This window comes from Syngnathus acus, chromosome 14 (assembly GCF_901709675.1).
Source record: "Syngnathus acus chromosome 14, fSynAcu1.2, whole genome shotgun sequence".
NCBI classification, from domain to species: domain Eukaryota; kingdom Metazoa; phylum Chordata; class Actinopteri; order Syngnathiformes; family Syngnathidae; genus Syngnathus; species Syngnathus acus.
In genome coordinates, this window is record NC_051099.1 from 3,192,196 (window position 1) to 3,216,110 (window position 23,915).

The following is a 23,915-nucleotide window of genomic DNA, read 5'->3' on the forward strand; positions in this document are numbered from 1 at the left end:
GCGATCAGTCAGCTAAGATCTAACTATCGGCTGTTTGTAGATGTGTGTAGTCTGCTTTACCAGCTCGCGGTCCAGACGCTTATTGACTTTGAGCAGGCCTGTCACCGGGTCGATCCAGAAGTGGTTACTCCGGTCGCCTTTCAGGATGGAGTAGGTGATGCGTCCGTTAACTTGGCTATCCAAGTCCTCCGCCAGCACCTTTAAAAAGCACACATCCCTTCAGTAATTACGATTCCAGCTAACGGCGCCATTAATGAACTAATCAGACTACCCTGGTTACGGACTGGCCAACCGGCGTGTCCTCGCTGATCAGGACGTTGTAGACGTCCCGGCTGAAGACCGGGGCGTTGTCGTTGACATCCATCAGCTGAACAGTGACCACGGTGGCGGCACTGAGGGGCGGGCTGCCGCCGTCCCAGGCCTCCACTGTCAGGTAGTAGTCCTTGCACACCTCAAAGTCCAGCTCACCGGCCACGGAAATGGAGCCTAGGAGCGAGTTATGTGTTAGGTTCTTTGGATCCAAGCACCTTCCGATTGCACATCGAGATCTCCACATTCAAACCAGAAAGCTCACCTAGAACCATGTCAATAGAGAACTTGGCCATCTCGTTGCCCGAGCGGATTCGGTAGGAGATCTCGGCATTGGGCCCGATGTCGGCGCTGGTGGCCAGCACCCGCAACACTTCAGCGCCCACCGCAACATCCTCGGGCACGGTGACAGTGTAGTCCCGCCTCTGGAACACCGGCGCGTTGTCGTTCACGTCCAGGACTAGCACGGTTAATTCGACCTGGTGGACGCAAGTTGGAATGAGTTAGGGTGGTTCACATTACTTGGTGAAGCTAACACGGCTAACAGACTTGTTTGTGTAAATGTCTCTTTGTGTGTCTTCATGTACTGTATTTTTTCCACCAGTAGGTGCCAGAGAGCCGCTGGCCCCTCAGCTGTCACCTCTCATCATCTTTGCATCTGGGTGCTCATGGGATAAGCATTGATCTTAATTAAAATCTACATGGCTTGTTATCGCGTCTCCTCGCGGCACATCTCAAGGTGGCCTCCTTAATCTCCCAGTGGGACCTAAAATATTTTATCATGGAAAAATTTGCAACACAGTTGCTCGTGTGCTGATCCATAAAAAAAGGTTGGGGACAACTGATCTATCCCACTTGTGAGCTGCTCCCTAAAACCATACCTTGGTAAACGTTCATATACTACAAACCAGGGCTCAATAGTGTAGTAGTTAGTACTCTGGACTCTCACCCCAGTAAACCGTGTTCAAATCCCAGTGGTCCATGAAATATTTTATCATTGAAAAATTTACAACACAGTTACTCGTGTGCTGATCCATAAAAAAGGTTGGGGACCACTGATCGATACAATTCACTTGTGAGCTGCTCCATAAAACCATACCTTGGTAAAATTTCATATAGTACAAGCCAGGGCTCAATAGTGTAGTGGTTAGTACTCTGGACTTTCACCCCAGTGCACCGAGTTCAAATCCCAGTGGAACCTAAAATCTTTTATCATGGAAACATTTGCAACACAGTTGCTTGTGTGCTGAGCCATAAAAAAGGTTGGGGACCACTGATCTGTACCACTTGTGAGCTGCTCCATAAAACCATACCTTGGTACAATTTCATGTAATACAAGCCAGGGCTCCACAGTGTAGTGGTTAGTGCTCTGGACTTTCACCCCAGTGCACCGAGTTCAAATCCCAGTGGGACCTAAAATCTTTTATCATGGAAACATTTGCAACACAGTTGCTTGTGTGCTGAGCCATAAAAAAGGTTGGGGACCACTGATCTCTACGAGTCACTTGAGCTGCTCCATAAAACCATACCTTGGTACAATTTCATGTAATACAAGCCAGGGCTCCACAGTGTAGTGGTTAGTGCTCTGGACTTTCACTCCAGTGCACCGAGTTCAAATCCCAGTGGGACCTAAAGTCTTTTATCATGGAAACATTTGCAACACAGTTGCTTGTGTGCTGAGCCATAAAAAAGGTTGGGGACCACTAATCTTTACCACTTGTGAGCTGCTCCATAAAACCATACCTTGGTACAATTTCATCTAGTACAAGCCAGGGCTCAATAGTGTAGTGGTTAGTACTCTGGACTCTCACCCCAGTAAACCGAGTTCACATCCCAGTGGGACCTAAAGTCTTTTATCATGGAAAAACTTGCTACACAGTTGCTCGTGTGCTCCCCCAAATAACCATTATAACTATTTGCTTGTGAGCTGCTCCATAAAACCATATATATTCCATGTAACGTAAGTGAGGGTTCCATTGGGTAGAGAGTCCATGTGATTCCCTCGTTTGACCATTTGACCATGATATTTCCCTAATAAAGTGGCCTGTTATTAGGTACACTTGTAAATGGCGGTGTACCTAATGGAGTGTCTGTGTGTTTCCCTCGTTAAGTGCACCTGCGTGAAAAGTTTTAGCTCCTGCAGAACGTGAAAGGAGCTAAAACTTTTCACGCAGGTGCACTTAACGAGGGTCACTTGGAAAACATGTTGGAACGCGGCCCCGAGGACTAGAGCTTGACACCTGTGACCTTTGACCATGATATTTCCCTAATAAAGTGGCCTGTTATTAGGTACACTTGAAAATGGCGGTGTACCTAATGGAGTGTCCGTGTGATTCCCTCGTTAAGTGCACCTGCGTGAAAAGTTTTAGCTCCTGCAGAACGTGAAAGGAGCTAAAACTTTTCACGCAGGTGCACTTAACGAGGGTCACTTGGAAAACATGTTGGAACGCGGCCCCGAGGACTAGAGCTTGACACCTGTGACCTTTGACCATGATATTTCCCTAATAAAGTGGCCTGTTATTAGGTACACTTGAAAATGGCGGTGTACCTAATGGAGTGTCCGTGTGATTCCCTCGTTAAGTGCACCTGCGTGAAAAGTTTTAGCTGCTGCAGAACGTGAAAGGAGCTAAAACTTTTCACGCAGGTGCACTTAACGAGGGTCACTTGGAAAACATGTTGGAACGCGGCCCCGAGGACTAGAGCTTGACACCTGTGACCTTTGACCATGATATTTCCCTAATAAAGTGGCCTGTTATTAGGTACACTTGGAAATGGCGGTGTACCTAATGGAGTGTCTGTGTGATTCCCTCGTTAAGTGCACCTGCGTGAAAAGTTTTAGCTCCTGTAGAACGTGAAAGTGACCAAAAACTTTTCACGCAGGTGCACTTAACGAGGGACTCTTGGAAAACATGTTGGAATGCGGCCGCGAGGACTAAAGCTTGACACCTGTGACCTTTGACCATGATATTTCCCTAATAAAGTGGCCTGTTATTAGGTACACTTGAAAATGGCGGTGTACCTAATGGAGTGGCCATGTGATTCCCTCGTTAAGTGCACCTGCGTGAAAAGTTTTAGCTCCTGTAGAACGTGAAAGTGACCAAAAACTTTTCACGCAGGTGCACTTAACGAGGGAATCTTGGAAAACATGTTGGAATCCGGCCCCGAGGACTAGAGCTTGACATCTGTGACCTTTGACCATGATATTTCACTAATAAAGTGGCCTGTTAATAGGTACACTTGAAAATGGCAGTGTACCTAATGGAGTGTCCAAGTGACGTCACAGATCAAACAGCCAATCAGGAGGTGGGGGTGAGGGCGGGTGTGGCACTTTTCACTTTCACTTAAGCTTTTTCCCTATTGAAGTGGCCTGTAATTAGGTACACCTCATGGACACTACAATAGGTACACTACACGAGGTAAAAGAAAAAAGAATAAATAAATAAAGTGTAGTGAACGATTCGGTGAACGATTCTTTTGAACAAATATTTTGAGTGAAGCGATTCTAAAGCTTCAGTTCACTTGAGAACTGGAATGCACATCACTAGTACAAAACAGTGCAGACGACCTTGGGCTGCCAGGTTGAAATAGCCGACTGGATAATGACACGGGCTCTTGCTCGGTAAGAACTTGGTTCGATCCCAGGTTTGAGAATGTACATAACTGTGCTTTTATTATGCAATTAACCCTTTATTTATTTATTTATTTTTATTTTTTTACCTCGTGTAGATTGAACTATTGAACTGTCCATGAGGTGTACCTCCACATATTGTCATATAAAGCAGTTAGTGTTAGAGCTAGGGTTAGCTAACACTAGCTCTAACCCTAGCGCTAACCCTAACCCTAACCCTAGCTCAAACCCTAACCCTAACCCTAGCTCTAACCCTAACCCTAACCCTAACCCTAGGCTCAACCCTATCCCTACCCCTAGATCCAACCCTAACCCTAACCCTAGATCCAACCCTAACCCTAGGCCCAACCCTAACCCTAGATCCAACCCTAACCCTAACCCTAACCCCAACCCTAACCCTAGATCCAACCCTAACCCTAGGACCAACCCTAGATCCAAACCTAACCCTAGAGCCAACCCTAAACCTAACTCCAGCCCTAACCCCACCTCTAGCCCTCACCCTAGGCCTAAGCTTTAGGGAGGTGTATGGTTTTATGGCTCAGCACACAAGCAACTGTGTTGCAAATGTTTCTATGATAAAAGATTTTAGGTCCCACTGGGATTTGAACTCGGTTTACTGGGGTGAGAGTCCAGAGCACTAACCACTACACTATGGAGACCTGGCTTGTAGTAAATGAACCATTACCAAGGTATGGTTTTAGGGAGCAGCTCACAAGTGAATAGTATAGTTCAGTGGTCCCCAACCTTTTTTATAGATCAGCACACGAGCAACTGTGTAGCAAATTTTTCCATGATAAAAGATTTTAGGTCCCATTGGGATTTGAACCCAGTTTACTGGGGTGAGAGTCCAGAGCACTAACCACTACACTATGGAGACCTGGCTTGTAGTAAATGAACCATTACCAAGGTATGGTTTTAGGGAGCAGCTCACAAGTGAATAGTATAGTTCAGTGGTCCCCAACCTTTTTTATAGATCAGCACACGAGCAACTGTGTAGCAAATATTTCCATGATAAAAGATTTTATGGACCACTGGGATTTGAACCCGGTTTACTGGGGTGAGAGTCCAGAGCACTAACCACTACACTGTGGAGCCCTGGCTTGTATTACATGAAATTGTACCAAGGTATGGTTTTATAGAGCAGCTCAAGTGACTAGTAGAGATCAGTGGTCCCCAACCTTTTTTATGGCTCAGCACACGAGCAACTGTGTTGTAAATTTTTCAGTGATAAAATATTTTAGATCCCACTGGGATTTGAACTCAGGTTGCTGGGGTGAGAGTCCAGAGGACTAACCACTACACTATGGAGACCTGGCTTGTAGTATATGAACGTTTACCAAGGTATGGTTTTAGGGAGCAGCTCACTAGTATAGTTCAGTGGTCCCCAACCTTTTTTATAGATCAGCACACGAGCAACTGTGTAGCAAATTTTTCCATGATAAAAGATTTTAGGTCCCATTGGGATTTGAACTCGGTTTACTGGGGTGAGAGTCCAGAGTACTACCCACTACACTATTGAGCCCTGGCATGTTTTAAATGAAATTGTACCAAGGTATGGTTTTATGGAGCAGCTCAAGTGGTATAGATCAGTGGTCCCCAACCTTTTTTATGGATCAGCACACGAGCAACTGTTTTGCAACTGTTTTGCAAATGTTTCCATGATAAAAGATTTTAGGTCCCACTGGGATTTGAACTCAGTTCACTGGGGGTGAGAGTCCAAAGTACTAACCACTACACTATTGAGCCCTGGCTTGTATGAAATTGTACCAAAGTATGGTTTTATGGAGCAGCTCAAGTGAATAGATCATTGGTCCCCAATCTTTTTTGCGCCACGGACCAGTTACGTGTCAGAAATATTTGCGCATTTTATAAATGTATCATTTATTTATCTAAATGTATTATTTATTTATATAAAGGCCGGTCCGCGGAACGATTTCTGACACGTAACCGGTCAAAAACCCCCTAAGGTCAACAAGTAAGAAGCTCATTAGTTCTTGTCTTTTGTTACCACGACGATCAAGACCGGTAGTGACAAAGTAGTAGTAGCTATTCTGTACGTTAAATAAAATTCAGTGCACACTTACTTAACTTTCGGCCTTCATAATTAGTCATTTCACATGATAGGTCTGCTTTTTTTTTGCAGTCAGGTTAGTTTTTTTAGATCACCAACCTGCGAGAAGAGCGCCCCCTGCAGCCCAGCTTGGTCTGTGGCCCGAACACGCAGCCGGTATGAGTCTTGGCTCTCCCGGTCCAGGGGTTTCTCTAGGACCACTACCCCGGACACCGGGTCAATGGAGAAGAAGCCGTCGGCAGAGTCCACCAGGGAGTAGACGATGGTCCGGTTGAGGCCTTGGTCCGGGTCGGTGGCCTGCAGCTGCGTGAGTAGCGTGTTGGGCGCGGCGTTCTCATACACGCTAGCCACGTAACGCGAGGTCGCGAAAGATGGCGCGTTGTCGTTGACATCCAGGAGCCTCAGCAACACGTCGCAGCGGCAGAAGAGACCGCCGCCGTCCGTGGCTTGGGCGATCAGCTTATAGGCGGGACGGCTCTCGCGGTCCAAGGGCGCCACTGTGCGAAGCTCGCCTTGAAACGCAAACACACAAGATGAACACTTTTAACTTTCAGTACACCTAACTTTGTTTGAAAAAATCACAGACAATTTTGAGTACACCTAACTTAACTTACTACTACTTAACCCACAAATGGTTTCAAACTTTTGATACAACCAAGAGAACATTTGTTATGGCGACAAAGCTACCAGTGTTGGCGTCCATGTAGAAGTCTTCCACGCCAATGCCAAAGAGCGAGTACTGGATCTCGGCGCTGGAGCCCGAGTCGATGTCGGACGCGCCCACCTTCAGCACGCCCGTGTTGGCCGCCACGTCCTCCAGAAACGAGGCGCTGTACACTGCCTGCCATTCACCCCCCCCCCACACACACATGCATACACACACATCCATTATCCCAGCTGACAGAAGCTAACCCAACAAGGTTAAATGTTCTCCATCGACCATATCCCAAAATGGCCTCCGCGATGCCCCACCCCACCACCACCACCACACACAATCAATCTCAGGCCTTTTATGCATTGTAAACATATCAAGTGGCTGAGTTGACAAAGTTTGTAACGAAAATTAAAGCACTCAAGATTGTAAGTAAGGAGTAGAGACAGCAAATGCCAGAGCAGCAAAACATCCCCTGTCTGTAATGAGGCACATTGTTTACATAAATAAATGTCTTTTGGAGCATAAATTGCCCCAGAGGAAGATTTGCATTATGGGGGAAATGCCTGGGGGTGAGAACTGATTAAATATCAAATGAATAGGAAACTAGAATGGCGCTCAGTGGAGCGTCAACCTCTGCCAAAGTCTTTCTATCCCAGTTTGGAGAAGCACAAACTCAATCATGCAGTGCGAGGAAAGAAAAGATTGAACATTGAACAGCGGTTATGGGCCGGCATTTTGGCGCCACCTCACCTACCTGATTGCAGACGGGGCTGTTGTCGTTGGCGTCCATGACGGTGACCTCCACGGCGGCGCGGGCCACGTAGAGGCCGTCGCTGGCCGTCACGTTGAGCAGGTAGCGGTCCTGACGCTCGCGGTCCAGCAGCCCGCTCACGTACACCTTCCACTCGCCTTGCACCAGCGCCAGACCGAACACGCCGCCCACGTTACCGCCTGATGCACACACCAACACAACAACTGACCATTTTTGTCAGGTCTTAAAGGGGAAATCAAGTAAAACCATTTCTTCACGATAATATATTGTATGTGCCCGACTAGTCTAAACACAGCATTTGGATTAATCACAGTCACGACCAATCACGGTTCACCGGGTTTGGCCATGTGCAAAGATAACGCAACGTCTTCAACGTAGCTAACGTACGATTTTTGAGTACGGGGTTCTGACCTTAAGTTTTGTTGTAGACATCAGAGACTAGGCGTCGGATATCAAAAAGGTCCAGACTGTGTCAACGTGGAGACAAGGCGTACACGGCATTTGGGCAAGTGACCTTTGATTATAGCGCCTCCATTAGGCCAGCGAGTGCGCTAAATGGCAGGAAATCAAGGTGGCGCGACGCCGCCCTTCATCCGGAATACAAAACACGTCCCGCCATGAATAACAACAAGTCTCACAAGACTGCCGCGGCCCCATCAGCTTGATCCCAGGAAGGGTTTTAAACTCACTTCTCCTAATCCGAATGAATCCGTCTCGCTACGGCATAATAATCAGGTATACAAGAAATGAACGCCAAATCTAATGAGCAAACTAGAAAATGCTAGACGGCTACAAATGAGGACAAATGAGAGGAATGGAAGTACTTGAAAGCTTTTTGTATGATTGATTTTCACCACAAAGCAAATAGAAATTGTATGAATTGGATATACGTGAAGACACTTAAGTAGTAAAGCACAACATCCTAATTTGGAAAATGCTGATGTTGTTTTTATGTCACGAATCTCACCAAAGTGTGAAAAGTTTGCGGCTCACCTGTAATGTAAAAGCTGACCATGCGGTTCTGGTCGGTCCCGTCATCGTCGCTGGTCTTGAGCACGGCCACCACCTCGCCGGGCGGGTCGCTTTCCTTGACGGCACCGCGGTACCGCTCCCGCTGGAAGCGCGGCGGGTTGTCGTTGACGTCCGACACGGCCACCGTGACGGTGGCGCCGGACCACAGCGAGCGCGACTCGCCCAGGTCGGACGCCAGCACACGGAAGCTGTAGCTGGAGCGCATCTCGTGGTCCATGTCGACGGCGGTAGTGAGCCAGCCCGTCTTGCTGTCGATGGAGAAGGCGGACTTGACGCCCGACGACACCTCTTCCAGGCTGTACGTCACCTGCGGGAACGTCGACATGCATAAAGTGCAACCTCGATTTGATCTATTACAGCCGTCACGCGTCGGTGACCCACCTGACCGTTGGAGCCCCAGTCGGGGTCCAGCGCTCGCACTTGGACCACCCTGGTGCCGACCGGCATGCCCTCCATCACCGTGGCCACGTACGTGTCTGTCTCGAAGGTCGGCTCGTTGTCGTTCACGTCCATTACCTGCCCCGGTGCACAGAAGTTTTTTCCCGGTTGTAATCCTTTTGGTTGTGACCTTGCTATACCTCCATTTTGTTACAACATGAAAAATCCGTTATCCAGCGTTCTCACCACCGACCTTGACTTCCACGTCCACGCTGACGATGGCCTCGATGAGGTCCCTGCGGGTGGCGGCGGCCACCTTGAAGCGGTAGACGGGCACCTGCTCGTAGTCCATGGGCTTGACCAGGCGAACCAGCCCCGTGTCGGCCTCCACCAGGAACGTGCCGCCTCGGTTGCTGTCGGCCGTCTCCCCGGCTACGGCGGAGAAGGTGGCGCTCTGGCCCGGGCCCATGTAGACGGAGCCCAGCGCCGTGCCGACTGGCGTGTCCTCGGGGACGGTGAAGGAGTACTGGGGCTGGCTGAAGGACGGGATGAAGGCGGCGGGGGGCACCACATGGATGAAGGCCGACACCAGCGAGTGTTTGGCCGGCGAGCCGCAGTCGGTGGCTTTGACGAAGAAAGACAGCACCGTCCCCTGGAGGTGGAACACGGAGCTCTTGGTCATCATCCAGCCGCTGTCCGACTCCACCTGGTAACAAAGGACTTTGATTGCTCCAGTGAACAAGGTATGTATGTCACTTCCTGTTTTCATTCCGTTGCCATTCGCTCGACAGGCCACTCAATCATTATTTGCTGACATAATGAACTAAAGTGTAGCGCTAACAGATGGAAATCAGGAGGGGCTTGTGACATCATCGATATGAATAACTGTGTACATTAGCTGCTAATTGGGGCTGACCTCCAGGACGTCAACCAGGGACAAGCGCGCTTCGCTGTAGAGCGAGTAGACGATCCTGCCGTTGGCGCCGGCATCGGGGTCGCTGGCCTGGATCTGCGTGACCAGGGAGCCTTTGCCCACGTCGGCCTTGATGCTCATGCGGTACTCCACCGCCCGGAAGCGTGGCGCGTTGTCGTTCTCATCCGCCAGCACCACTCGCACGGTGCTGAACGACGCCCGGCCTGCAACGCAACATACGGACTGATGACACGTGCGCTCATGCTGCAGTGATAACGTGATGACTCTAATTTATGGAGCTGACACTTGCTGGAACTAAAAGTGGATCATCAGAAAGATCTGGACACAATGATGGCGGTTGGTGGTACCTCCGCCATCCAGTGCCATGACAGTAAGGAGGATGTCTTTGTTGAGAGGGTCCTCTCGGTCTAGCCTCTGCGCGGTGGTGACGAGCCCGTCGGCGTCCACGGCGAAGCGAGTCTTCCCAAAGTCGTTGATGAAGGAGTAAGTGATCTGGCCGAACAGACCCGAGTCCTCGTCGGTGGCGCGCACCTGCAAGGCAACACGCAGAGATTGATCAGGTAACACGAAAGAAGATGAAGTCACAACATGAACGTACCTGGGTGACCTTTGACCCGGGCGGTGCATTCTCTGGGACTTCTGCCAGATAGAACCTCTGACTGAACACCGGACTGTACAGGTTGGCTCCCAGCACGTAGACCACCACCTGTACAACCCCAGCAGGTTTGGCAAAATGCTGAGCATGTATCGATGCGGATGCTAACTGCGATATCAATATGTCAGTTGGCTTTATCATGCTACAATGTCACTAGAATATGGTTCTATGACTATATAATATCACCTAATGATGTATATTGTCACATCACGAAACGCATCTGCGCTGGACATTTTACACTTTTTTGGGGGGGTGGGGCGATCGCTGCAGTGGAGCACCGTTGTGGCCCTTGTTGCGATTCGAGACGTGTTCACGCTTAATATAAGCAATTACAAAACAGCTGACGGAGTAAAAACTACGAGACGGAGCGTTCCACTCGGTAGCCGCTCTCATCAGTAAATCCGACGTGACGCGAACACACATTAACCTCGGAGGACTGGGGCCGAGCCGCTCGTCAGACGCCGGGCGTGGACTAATTGAGGGAACGAGCGGGTCGGGACGGCGGCGTCACCTGAGCCGTGTTGGTGAAGACGCCGTCAGACACGGAGACGTTGAGATGATACGACAGCTTCATGCCTTGTCGCCTCTTGTTAGATAGACGCAGAATGCCCCTCTCCGCCTCCATGGAGAATGTCATGCGCTCGTTCCCAGACAGGATGCTGTACCTGGGGAAAGGATGGCGAGTCAATAACTCTCACTTGATAATTGCACCACAAAGATCACTAAAACTCGGGCCACAGACAATCGATTTTCAAGGGAAGAAGTTTCTTTATTGAAGATTTTTTTTCCTCGGCCTCCAGTCATGAAAGGGGAATTTTTCGACCCACTTGATCTTCCAACTGACCTGAGCCTCTGAGTGTCGCCCATGTCGGCGTCCGAGGCCTGAACGCAGGTGACAAAGTGTCCCGGTGGCGCCAGCTGGCTGACGAAGGCCTCGTAGAGCGTCTGGCTAAAGTCGGGCGGGTTGTCGTTGGTGTCGGCCACGCCCACCGTGACGCTGACGTCGCTGCTGAGCGCCGGCTCGCCGCCGTCCGTCGCGCGCACCACAAAGTTGAAGCGCGGCCTGCGCTCGTAGTCCAGCAGCCGCGCCGTCAGCAGCAGGCCGCTGTCGCGCTCCACGTGGAAGTAGTCGCTGCTGTTGTGGATGTCCGACACCATCTCGTAGCTCACCCTGGAGTTCTTGTCCGAGTCTTGATCCTGAGCAGATACCTGAGACCATCCGCAGACGACGGTTTTGATCAGCAAAATGTAAAACGATGAAAAAACATTCAACTCCACAAGGTTAGAAATTGCCCAAACATCGTCAAATGTGATGCAGGTGCTGCCCCGACGAGATTTATCAGCACCGACTACAAGTGGACTGGCAGAAATGTATAGCTGCAATAACTCTGGCCCTGATCTCCCCAAAAAATCAATGTCGTTCTTGATGGATCAGGAAAGACAAAGCAGATTTTTAGTGGGTGGAAGAAATGCTCAATTGAGCAAATGCTCTCTGTGACAACAAGAGTAATAATGAGCTTTCTCGTTGATGATTTATGACGTGGTCCGTTATAATTACATCGTCTCTGTGAGTCCAGACAGTTTAATTACACCTCGCCGTGAGTAAATGTTTCCACAGTGGGCTCTGGTATTCGGCAAAGGTCAGATGCTTTCTCAGGGAAATTCGGGGAAATTTACACTGCTTTGGAATAACGCGGTGACTAAATCATCCAAGTTCAAAATCAATAGACCGATATTTTTGGGCCGGTATAAAGTCGTAAATATTTGAGATGAAATTTCTGTTGGGGAAATAATTTACAAGATGAAACTTTTTCCAAGATGAAAAAACTCACGACATCACAATATTTTTGCTTCCATGTTGAAAATTGACATTGTGCACCTGCAGGACACTGGTTCCGATCATGGCGTTCTCAGGCAGCACGGCCGAGTACGCCGGCTTCTGGAAGACGGGCGCGTTGTCGTTGACGTCCTGCACCACCACGTCCACGTCCACCTCGGACCTGGCGCCCGTCAGCGTGTCGGTGGCCCTGACCGTGAGGCGGTAGTACGGCGCCGTCTCGTAGTCCAGCGGGTACAGCACGCTGACGGCGCCCGTGTCGAAGCCGATGTCGAACTGCCGCGACGGGTCACCGCCGGCCAGGGTGAAAACGATGGGCTGCCCCGTTGGGCTGCTGGCGTTGATGCTCAGCAGCGAAGTGGACACGGCCACGTCCTCGGGCACGGTGACACCGTAAAAGGGCTTGTCGAAGAGCGGCATGGCTCGGTTCAGCACGCTAACAGGAAGCTCCACCTCACTGGACAAAGGGGGGGCGCCGCCGTCCGACGCCACCACCGCCACCTTGAACTCGGCGTTAGACAGGTCGGCCTCGAAGGCTCGCGTCAACGTCAGCTCACCCGTCACTGGGTTCACCTGCAGGTTATGTTACGCTATTCACATGCATGGCAACTGAAGTCCTTCTGCAAAAAAATCTAGTTTTTTTTCTATTTGTATTGTGCTGCATTGCATTGCTACCTGAAAGTTCCTGTGTGGCTCCTTCAGGCGGTAGGTCACCTGAGCATTCACGCCCAAGTCTCGGTCGGTGGCAGTCACCGTGAAAACGGACGAGCCGGGTTCCGCTTCCACCCGCACAGTGGCGTAGTATGGGAGGTTGACAAACTCGGGGGCGTTATCGTTGTCGTCCTCAACCTGGAAGCAGTGGAAGGCTTGTGGAAATGACCCCAAAATGGCCGCTTCAAATTAAAATGACTGACTTTCTCTTATTGAGACTTGATTTTGCGGGTTTGCTGAGATGTTATTCTTACCTGCACTCTGACTGTGACTCTGGCCACCTTCAGCACTTCCTCCTCTCTGCGGACCTCCACCACCAGCTCGTAGCTGTCCCGCTCCTCCCGGTCAAAGGGGACGCCGACAGTAAGCAAGGCCCCGCAGGTGGGCCTCACGGCGAAGAGCCCGCCGGGGTTGAGCAGCGTGAATCTCAGAGGCTCGTTGAGGCGCTGGCCGACGGCGTTGACCACGGCCAGGACGCCGGCGTTGCGGGTGTTCTCTCGTACCGTGGCGGTGTAAAAGGGGACGGCGAAGGAGAGGCCGCTGTTGACGGTTTGGCGGATGAGCACTGTGACCAACGCCGCGCTGGAGAAACGACCGTCCCAAACCTGCAGCGCGGAAACACGGACAAGCGGAGCGTGTTCGCGGCCATTTTGTAGCTATTAGCTTGCGCCTAATGAAGCGTCGATTGGCCGACCTTCACGTTGAATCGATAACGGTCGTTGCTGAGGTTCTGATTGATGACCGTTACCACGCCGCTGGCACGCTCCACTGAGAAGTGCTCCATGTTGCGGTCCACCAGCGAGTAGACAAGTTGGGGAGTCTTGCGCTCAGGGTCCGAGCTTACGTCCGGATCGAAGGCTTCCACGCGGAGGACCTCCACTCCGGGGTAGGTGGGCAGCAGGAGGATACTCTCGTACATGTCCTGAGAGAATCTGGGCGGCGAGTCATTGATGTTGATCACCTGAAATTCACACAACAGTGAGTGAAGATGAAGAGAAGGCAAAGACGTACGCAGAAGGGCCACTCACCTTGATAAGCACCTCAGCAGGACGCTCGGCACTTTGCGGCGGCTGTCCACTGTCTCTGACGTGAACCCTGAAGACAAACTCGGGGAAGGTCTCATAATCCACACTGGCAATGGTCCTTAAAAAAAAAAAGATTCTTGAGACCTTTTTTAAACTGGCTTTGGGGACTCCATGTCCAAAAACTCGGCACCTACCGGATGGATCCGGTCCCAGGGTCCACGCTGAAGAACATGCGAGCAGTCTCGTCTATGATCTGGAACACCAGCAGGGCGTTGTGATTGCGGTCGGCATCTGTCGCCCGGATGACTAGCGGGTTGCCGTCGTCCCCCAGGACCACGCTGTTGACCGGCGCCGCCTCGCTGATGGCCCCCGCGTACCTGCCGCAGGAGGTCCGGCAGCCGGGTTAGGCTTTCCACTCTACAATGTGCCTGACGGGTTTTGAGACCTTAATTGCTGGAAGACAGGCGCATTGTCGTTGACGTCGCCCACTTGAACCACAACTGCGGCAGTGGCCTCTGTGCCCGCCATGCTGGAGGCGCGAACCATCAGGAAGTAGGAGGCCATTTTCTGACCAAAACAAAGACACAAGATTACATACCAACAAAAAAAATCCATATTTTTTCCTCTGAATTTCCAATATAATTTTGAGAAGGCTAACCCACAAAATGGCATATGCACTTCATCAAACGAGTCCACAAAGTATGAACTGACCTCAAAGTCGAAGCGTTTGCGCGTGCTGATGACACCCGTGTGGTGATTAATGAAGAAGGACCTTTCCTCGTTGCCCCTGGTGATGTCATAAACAAGTGCAGAGCGGCTCAAGGCACTAACGGTGGTCACGTAAGCTCCGGCCGTGCCGTTTTCCATGATCTGCAACGACGACAAATCTCATTATCTCTCGTTATCATTTTGCGGGTCTCCCACATCCCACCGTGCGTTACCTCGGCCTGGTACTCATTTTGGGAGAATTTGGGTCTGGATAAGTCGGACAGCGTCACAGATACACGGGCGGAAGCGGTGGCCATTAGACGTGGAAAGCCGCCGTCGGTGACTCGTATGGTGAGTGTGTAAAAGCCCACAGAAGTGATGTCCCCGTCCTTGGCGATGAAGATGAGGCCTGTGTTGTTATTGATGCCGAATACGCCGCCCGTATTGCCTAAGGAATCAAACACGTATACAATAGTGTATACTATACGATACTTTGTATACTACACAGCGAGATGAAAACCAATAAGGCAAACTAAAACTAATCCCAACCTGCTTGTATAGTAAAGGTGAGTTGCCCATTAACGCCATTGTCCTTGTCCAGCGCTGTGACTTGCAAGACCGATGTACCGACGGGGGACGATTCAAAAGCGACAGCATCGTAAACCGTGCTGGTGAAGTAGGGGACGTTGTCGTTGGCATCCTCGACCGCCACCAGGATTCGAGCCAGGTCCCGGTTGAATGGAAACTCCTGGTCTTTGACCTGAAGCAGACCGCAAGGTATGATGAACAAGATCAAATCAGGGAGACTAACACCGATGCCAGGAGCCCACCATGACCGTGAGGATGTGCTGCGTCCGGGCCTCGTAATCCAGCTGGTCGGCCGTGTAGAGCGCCCCCGTGCTCGGGCTGAGCCGGAATAAGCGCATGCTAGCCGGGTCCACGCTGCCATAGATGGAGAAGGTGAGACGGCTGCGCTCGTCCATGTCGGACGCACGAAGGCGCAGCAGCTCCGTGTCCACCGCCACGTCCTCGGAAACGCTGACGTCGTAGGCCGGTTGCGAGAACGCCGGAGGGTTGTCGTTGCTGTCCTGGACCCGGATGAATACCTGAAGCGGCACAGCGACATGTTCTAAAATAAATAAATTCCACCCCCCATGCAGGTTCCCTTCAGTGTGTACCTGTGTGGTGGCAACATTGGTGCCGTCTGTCACCTGCACCGTCATGTTGTAGAAGGCCTGCATTTCGGCGTCCAGCGGCTTGGCCACCACCAGGGTGGCCACGCCCACTTGGAGGTCAAACTGCATATCGAAACTACCTGCGCGCGCACACGCAAAGACACACAAACACATGTAAGCATGTTAGCATTCGCGTCTCGACCTCACCGTGCAATTATTGTGGCCATCTGGGCCCGGCAGTCGAGCGCAGTAAAGTGAAGTGAAACGCGACAACGTGCCGCCCGGCAGCCGTTAGCGACCTCGCCAACATCTGCCTTATCGCTCGCCGAACACCGGCCACCTCGCGGCCTAGGCCAGCGTACAGTTTATAGGCTTCATGTTTGATTAAAGTCACACAGAGAGAGCGAGAGACAGAACTGATGTAGCTTAGCTATTCAAGGCCATCCTCACTCTCATCCCCGCACATATCTGAGGGCTCGGGCTTCACGCGCAAGCACATGAATACTGATGCCTACTGCAGTGATTGGCTTACTTTTTTATTTTTTTCGGTGGTGGGGTGGGGGGGTCTTTGTTGTTGCTTCCTCCCTCAGGAGAAGATGGTCAATATTACACTCGGGGGTTGGCTGTCTGGGAGTATTACCGAAAAGAGATATCTTCAAAGAAGCGTTTTGACGCACACCACAATCGTGAGGTGACTGTCAGAATGAGTCGAGCTGACTTCATGCAACACCGATGTGAAGCGGTTACAATATTTTGTCATTCAGTGATTTAAAAAATTCAGTTTGATTCTATCCATCTTGGAGTTTGAGTGATTCTTTGCAGTTCTTCAACAGCCTGGGACTCATTTCCATTCATGGATTGAAAAGGAAAACACATTTTGAGATATTTTTCTTCATGATTTGATTCCGAATAGAACATCTCGGAATTGTATCATATCTTCTGCTATTCGCTGCCCCAAATGAAATCAACTCATACTGCCAACGTTTGGGCTGAATGTACCAATTTCTTTTTCGCCTTACCCGTGTCAAGCGAGCAGTTCCTTCCACACGCGTTCTGAGGAATGTAGAACATTTCTCTGGCCACGCGTCCTCCTGCACGTAGAGAACGTGAATTATAAAGAAATGAAAAGACAAAATTATTTGGACGCCTATAGGAAGTGAAATGAGTAGGGTGCGAGGCAAAGTATGGCACGTGGGTCACTTGCGGCCCGCCGCAATGTTTAATTCGGCCCACCAAAGATTTGCATTACCAAGAGTCCCGAAATATTTGTTGCCCTGATTGAGCTGTTTTCTTCTCCCCTAAATGTGTTTGTTGAGATGCATTTATTAATTTCTCTACCAAGACGTAACATTCAAATCCTGATTTGTACCCCAGCAAGAAAATTATTTAGTCCCAAAACAGTTCCCACAAATTTAGCCGCATCTAATTGTACAAAATGCCCAAATCATTTTGTCTCGCTATACAATGTCATTCGACACCAATTGGGTCTGATAAGTTCTACTCAAATTGCGGCCGCTGAAGCGTGAAAGATGCAAACGACAATTACGATGATGTTTTCTCTGCGCCAGTGTCGTATTAATCAAGTCCTTTTTAATTAACGCGTCGGCATGGTGTTGATTATTTTGAACAACAGCGGCAGTGGTAGAGAACAAACCAGTGCAGTGAAAGGTCATTGAAATCAATTACATGCTGTCACTGCACAGATAGAACAAATAAATAAATAAAATTGAACTCAGTGTGCGCGCCCGCCCATGTAAAAATAGAAGGCACTATCGATGCTGACAGACTGCAACCCGATGACGCTTTCGCAAAAATGGTCAGGGTATTTTCCGTCAATGTTTCCAAGTGGCCTCACCCACGATGTTGAACCAAACGGGGGTGTTGGATTGGCCCACGGCGACCACTCCCACGGGTTGAGCCACGGCGGCCGTCTCGGGCACGGAGAAGTTGTAGCAGCGCTGGGTGAACAGCAGGGGCAGCGGCGAGGGCGCAGGCCGGCTAATCCACTCCACGTGAAGCTTGACCGTGGACCACAGCGGGGGGTCGCCGCCGTCTTCGGCTTTGATCTGACAGACGAAATGATGTCATCGAAGCGAATTCTACAGCAATGAACTTCTTCTTCTACGCCTTCAGATACAGACTCAGCACGGCATTGACCAATCAGAAAAGACAAAGCGTATATATGCAGCAAAGTGGTGTAAAAAGAATAAAAGTGACTCCATTAGTACGATATTTGTTTTTAAATGAAGGCCCCTGAACAAGCTTTGTGTCGACGTGATTGAGTGCAAGCAAACTGAAATAAAAAAGCAATTCCATCGGCGGGTTATCAAATTCATCTTTGCCGACCGACTCATAAAAATGCATTGGGATGATAAAACGTGGATTGAAGCCTGAGGAAAATTTGCCCAAAAAAGCGACCAGAGTTTGACCTACCGTGAGGACGTGATAGGTGCCGGCCGCCACCGCCTTCTTGGACACCACCATGGCAGTGCGTGGGTCCACGTTGAAAGTCTCGTCACGGTTACCGTCCACGATGCTGTAGTTGACGTTGGCGTTGGCGCCCAGGTCACGGTCGTGCGCGAAGACCCGGTAGACGGGCTCGCCGCGCCGATTGCGGTCGCGCTCGGGCAAGCGGATGCGGTAGGTGACCTCCGGGAAGACAGGCGGGTTGTCGTTCTCGTCCTCCACGTGGACCATGACCCACACGGTGGACTGGCGGGTGGTCACCGGCCCGTCGATGACCGTCACCTAGGAAACCGACACGGTTTTGCGTGTGGAATGTTTTTGTGTGCTTTAAGCGGATGCACGTCGGCGGCGGTGAGGAGTGAAGCTCATGGGAAATCTCTTTGTATTAGCGAGGCCTGTGGTGGAGGCAAAGGTCTCATCACAACATCGATTGGATCACATCACGAGTGCGAGCTGCCTGACTGCTGACTGGACTCTTGATTACACTCTCTTGCGGGCACACACCAACCACGGCAGCTCTTAGATGGAGAGCCCATTTCCGACTGTCTATTTACATCCACTTTTAAGTGAGCATGCAGAGTTTGAAGGAAGACGGCGCTCAAAGGAAGAAAATGTCTCTTGAAGGACCTCTGCAAATGGCCAAAATACTAAGCTCAATATGGCTGCTTCAAACCAAAATGAGGTTGGTCCATTAGGACAATATGTAGTTTGTTGATACTTTTGGTGAGTCTACTCATGATATTCAAGGCAACCAAAATTCATGTTCTCAAATTAAACTGCTTCAAGGATGGAATTTTCAATTTTTAAAAAAGGAATTTGATGGCGAGACTTCAAACTTTACCATCATGCTCTACACTGCATTCTTCCCCAGACTTCACAAATCGTTTTGGGCTTCTTGAGACTTTTTTTTTTTGGTTCGACACACGCTAGGTATGCCTACCAGATTTTGTGTTCCTCTGGGAGATTAGCTGCTGGGGCGGAATTTTTTTTGACTGTTGGTATTTGATGAGGAGTCATTGAACTTTACCGCCACGTTCCACAGACTCCCCGAGTTACTTGAGTATAGATTTTTTTTTTTTTTTTTTTTTAAATGTCGAAACTTCTGATGGCTCTGACTACCAGATTTTATGTGGCAAAAGTGAAACGGGCTCCATGGGCTAGATTTGGAAAACATTCCTTGGTGTCCTAATGACCTAAAGTTGCATTTGCAAAAGTAGATTGATTGCTCCAGCTCTTCTATTGGCTCTCATTAAATTGGCTACCTAATGAAGTGAGCATCTATGATGTTATTGTCTTCCCCGGTGTCCTCTCACCGTGCGCGCTGAGGCTGAGATATCATTCGGCGACAGATAAACATCTCGGCGGGGGTCACTCGGGGGTTTTATTTCATTTCATAGTGGCGGTTAATACGTTGCGTGAAAAGTCTTAGCAAGGATAAACTTTTTTTCCTAGTGAAGCGGCGACACCGCGATTATCCGCTTCATCTGCATGCAGCGCGGGCAGCGCGAATGCTAATCGCGACGCTATCTGGACGCCCAGTGTCTGCGCTTATCTAACACTCACACACACACACACACACAAAGTCCTCGCCGGCCCGAGCCAAGGAGATAACCAATGATGAACGATTACATTGAAGAAATCCCCACGCCCGGGTCCCAACCTGCAGACATTCATCAGCGTCTGAGGGGGCCTGGAGGGGCTTGGCGTCTGGCTCGTCCTCCAGCCGGTGTGCTGCGTTAGCGGCGTGACAGGTGGCGACTAAAGATAAACAAATCGGAGGGCCCCCGAGTCCCCGCGCCGGTCGTACGTTACCTCCAGGAAGTGTTCCGACTGCTGCTCTCGGTCCAGCTTCCTCGACGTCGTGGTGATCAAGCCTGGAAGCCATAGGACACAAGAGAGTCATTATAATACTTTGTCATCTTTCAGAAATTTTCCAAGAAATCTTTTTTATGGTGTTTTACAGGAATCCAAATTCAGAAGTTTCCATGTTGTGCAGCATTGAGGCGACTCGCCAATACTAATTTCTGTCAGTCCATCCATGATGTTTTCACACCTAGTCACACACAACAGTATATCTTCACAGAACTTAAAGAAATTAGTGTATGGCGGACAGGCAGCAGAGACCAGAAGTCAAACGTGCAAAAAAAATTTTTTATGCATGTTCACTTCACATTTAAACCAGTACTCTCTATTAAATATGAAATACATTCTAGTAAGAAAAGGCAGCCTTTATTGGGGCTGCTGGTTCCTTAATACAGATTGGCTATTAAGTGCATAATTAGATTTATATTTATTACACTCAAGAGCAGTAAAATCGCAGCAGTGCGAGGACCTGCATTAACATTCTAGAGGTGCGGCGTACGGATGTATAAGATTTACTTCCTAATCCTACTCAAAAATCTCATCAAGTCTTTCTCTGCCCCACGTTGAACCCTGCTTCACTTTTAGACACTTTTAGTAGTGTCTGTGTTCATGAATATGGATAAAAACATGTCAATAATTAATACATGCAAGCAAAAAAGCACATAATCCTGAAAGCCAATTCATTTACTTGATGGCAGCGGAATTAACGCACAAGTGTGTGTGCGTTATGAGGTGGAACATGCACGTTTTAGTCACACACATGTGCCCTGATATGGAAGCGTCACCTTGAGAGGATCCTCGCACTCAAGCATTTGCACAGCAACACAATCAGAATTTTTTTGTACCCCGATCGACACTCGGAATTGTAATATATAAACAAGTGTACAAGTCATTGTGATACATCCCACACAGTGTCCACTAAAAAATAAATAAATCTTGCACAGCCAGGGGGGACAAACATGGTAGTTTTTTTTCCCCTAGTCTTGGACCTTGTGTCAACACTCATCTCTTGTGTTTACTTCCCTGCCGAGGAAGAAAACGGAGAGGAGGATGAGTGGGAGTGTGTGTGTGTGTGGGGGCTTAAGTGGTTTTTGGGGTTGTGGTCTGGGGGAGTTGTCAATGCACCTAAAGCAGAGAGCAGTGCTTCAATCTTGTGTTGCGCATGGCTACGCGCACGCACGCGCACGCACACCAAACAAATCAAAGCGTCGGGGTCGAACGGGACACATCAATCAGTTCCGCGCAGGACTACGGAAAGTTGCAGGAGTCCCGACACACACAAAAGTCCCGTCGCGGCGTGATAACACGCCTATCATATCATTCCGCCGCTTTAATAGGATCCTGGTCGGGAGGCGGCGCCGGATGCGGTAAAAGTCCATTTATCAGGAGACGGGGACGTCAATGAGCAAGAGATAACAACAGCAGCACAGGAGGGCTCAGACGATGGGAAAAGAGCAACCTCCTTTGGCCCACCGGACTAATGTTAGCTTCCTTTTACGCTTAAAACCCGATGTCAACATGTGAATGACTTGGCTGACCTGTTTTGGGGTTGATGTAGAAGAAATTCTGCGGGTTGCCGGCGGTGATGCGGTAGCTGAGGCGGCTGGGCGTGGAGCTGAGGTCGGGGTCCTGCGCCTGGATGCGGATGACCGACACGTCCCTGGGCGAGTTCTCCATCACCGACGGGTGGTAGATGGGGTCCGAGGTGAGCGGCGCGTTGTCGTTCACGTCCTCCACCTGATCAGAGGACAAATGCTTTTTGTGACCATTCTATTAGGTACGCCTGCACACTTTCTTTCTATCTAGTTTCTGAATCTCTCAACTGAGCATGTGCATGCTTTAAGTCGCACCCACAATGCATTGCGAATGTCAGCTTCGGCGTGTACGTGTGCGGAATATTTACGAGCGAGGGCCGCGAGCGACACACCACCGGAACGCTTGAGCGGGTAATTGAGGAGCACCTGTGTCTGATTAAACTTGCTGTTCCGGGGTGTGTGTGTGCGCGCAACCAATCACGGCCCAAAGGCACAACAACAACAGTTCCATTCTGCAAAATCTCTCAAATGTGTCATGTTTGCGCTCGATACTGAGGCAGAACGATCAAGTGTATTTACACTCTGCACATTATGATATCGACAGAGTTCTGGATAAAGCTACGGCATACAGGTCCATCAAAAAATCAACATGGCCGTTCCAGCATAAAACTGGATTATCCATAATCTATGTTGTTGTTAGCGTGCGAGTCAAAACGTTAAATTTATGCTTGTGCTATGCTTGTAAGCCAATGGTAGTTGGTGTAAAAAAATTGAAAACAAAGTTGATGCTATTATTGTTATTATTTTTAGCTTGTATACTGCATTCTGCATTATTAAGCTAACTAGAGTCGAATTCAATGTTTTAGTTCGACAGTAAATTTCCACTGCAAGTCTTTCTTACATTTCTTACAAACATTGCAGCTTTGTAGTTGACTTTCTCAAGGTGTTTTTGATGAACGCCCTGCTGTTGTAGTGTGGGGAGTGAGTATATAACCATACGTAGAGTCCATCCCTGCACTGCAAAAGCTCCAATTGTCATGCAGAGCGTGAGCGTCCTACCTGGATGAAGACCTCGACGGAAGCCGACAGCGGCGTGACCCCTCGGTCTGTGGCGTACACCGTCAGCCAATAGGAGTCTTCGCTCTCGCAATCCAGGATGCCTGCTGTGTAAATCACCCCTGCAGGAAGGAAGAAGACGTATTAATATCAGCAGGAACATATAACATTCAGGTGTGTGTGTGGTTGTCACGCAGAAGATTCATTCCCAAAGCGGGAAACAATTTAAGTGTAATTTCCCAGAGGACGTACAGTCATAGCCCCCATCCTCACAGATCAGCGACATCAAATTTCTATAGCTGCTGTGACCTTCGCAGCCATTTGGGGCACCGCTATGGTCACACGCAGCGATTGGGCCAATCGGAGCTCACTGGAGAATAGTAATGTTATTGGAGAAAATGTGTTAATTATATCAAATAAATATCAAATTAAAAAAAAAAAAAATCTTTCCTATATGTAATTTAACTGGTGTTATATTTATTTTCCCGCAAAAAAATCTTCCAACAGTGGCGGCTGCAGTGACATTCACGGCCATTTGCAGCGCCGCCGCGGTCACCTTCAGCACTTGGGCCAATCACGGCTCGCCCCTCGCTTGCTGCTACTTTTGTGCCAACACCAATAAAGTCGCAAACACACACACACACGCGATGTGTCAGTGGCCTCAAGTCAGACGAGGAGCTGACAGCTCTGCTGCGACCTCTTAATGGACTGCTCTGCTCTGCTCTCCATATCGGACTTTTTGCATTGAACGCTGGCGCTTTGACTGACAGCTTTTGAATAGGCTAGTATGGACAAAAGAATTGAGACACGCTTCCTCGGTGGCCTCCACGAGAGAAGTTAACTTTACAATTCCAAAGTGTGTGTGGTCGAAAGCTTCAATTTAGATGATTCTTGAAAAAGTTTTTAAGCAGGGCTGAAGGGGAAGCGCAGGAAATTTCTGTAAGACCCATTAACATCAAATTTTCCTTTTAATTTCCCTGTGAATAATTCATGACTCTTGCATTCACATGCAAGCGGGTGTGTGCCAACGAAGGTGCAAATGAGGATTGTTGAGGTCCAAGTCCAGTTAAATAATCAATAAATCATAAAATGCATACAGCCCTTA

General features: G+C 49.5%; 1 protein-coding gene across 2 annotated transcripts in view; it reads right to left on the minus strand.

Moving 5' to 3' along the window:
• The window catches only part of LOC119133245 (protocadherin Fat 3), a 44,854-nt gene that overhangs the window by 12,291 nt on the left and 8,648 nt on the right, over window positions 1-23,915 (minus strand). For both annotated transcript variants that reach the window (XR_005100096.1, XM_037268853.1), the window contains exons 5-36: window positions 22,814-22,932; window positions 21,758-21,956; window positions 20,169-20,230; window positions 18,324-18,638; window positions 17,746-17,956; window positions 16,910-16,981; window positions 15,894-16,030; window positions 15,546-15,821; window positions 15,265-15,475; window positions 14,949-15,163; window positions 14,719-14,877; window positions 14,453-14,574; window positions 14,202-14,384; window positions 14,011-14,125; window positions 13,677-13,943; window positions 13,237-13,587; window positions 12,947-13,120; window positions 12,314-12,844; window positions 11,279-11,643; window positions 10,946-11,099; window positions 10,378-10,485; window positions 10,127-10,310; window positions 9,762-9,982; window positions 9,099-9,551; window positions 8,849-8,983; window positions 8,429-8,774; window positions 7,418-7,614; window positions 6,696-6,849; window positions 6,108-6,520; window positions 575-788; window positions 272-486; window positions 61-198 (exon numbers count right to left, since the gene is read on the minus strand). Coding sequence is in view for 1 of the 2 variants with exons in the window: in XM_037268853.1 (XP_037124748.1) it covers window positions 61-198; window positions 272-486; window positions 575-788; window positions 6,108-6,520; window positions 6,696-6,849; window positions 7,418-7,614; window positions 8,429-8,774; window positions 8,849-8,983; window positions 9,099-9,551; window positions 9,762-9,982; window positions 10,127-10,310; window positions 10,378-10,485; window positions 10,946-11,099; window positions 11,279-11,643; window positions 12,314-12,844; window positions 12,947-13,120; window positions 13,237-13,587; window positions 13,677-13,943; window positions 14,011-14,125; window positions 14,202-14,384; window positions 14,453-14,574; window positions 14,719-14,877; window positions 14,949-15,163; window positions 15,265-15,475; window positions 15,546-15,821; window positions 15,894-16,030; window positions 16,910-16,981; window positions 17,746-17,956; window positions 18,324-18,638; window positions 20,169-20,230; window positions 21,758-21,956; window positions 22,814-22,932 (7,016 nt within the window). In the remaining variant the exon portion in view is untranslated. The remainder of the gene's footprint in view (window positions 1-60; window positions 199-271; window positions 487-574; window positions 789-6,107; window positions 6,521-6,695; window positions 6,850-7,417; window positions 7,615-8,428; window positions 8,775-8,848; window positions 8,984-9,098; window positions 9,552-9,761; window positions 9,983-10,126; window positions 10,311-10,377; window positions 10,486-10,945; window positions 11,100-11,278; window positions 11,644-12,313; window positions 12,845-12,946; window positions 13,121-13,236; window positions 13,588-13,676; window positions 13,944-14,010; window positions 14,126-14,201; window positions 14,385-14,452; window positions 14,575-14,718; window positions 14,878-14,948; window positions 15,164-15,264; window positions 15,476-15,545; window positions 15,822-15,893; window positions 16,031-16,909; window positions 16,982-17,745; window positions 17,957-18,323; window positions 18,639-20,168; window positions 20,231-21,757; window positions 21,957-22,813; window positions 22,933-23,915) is intronic.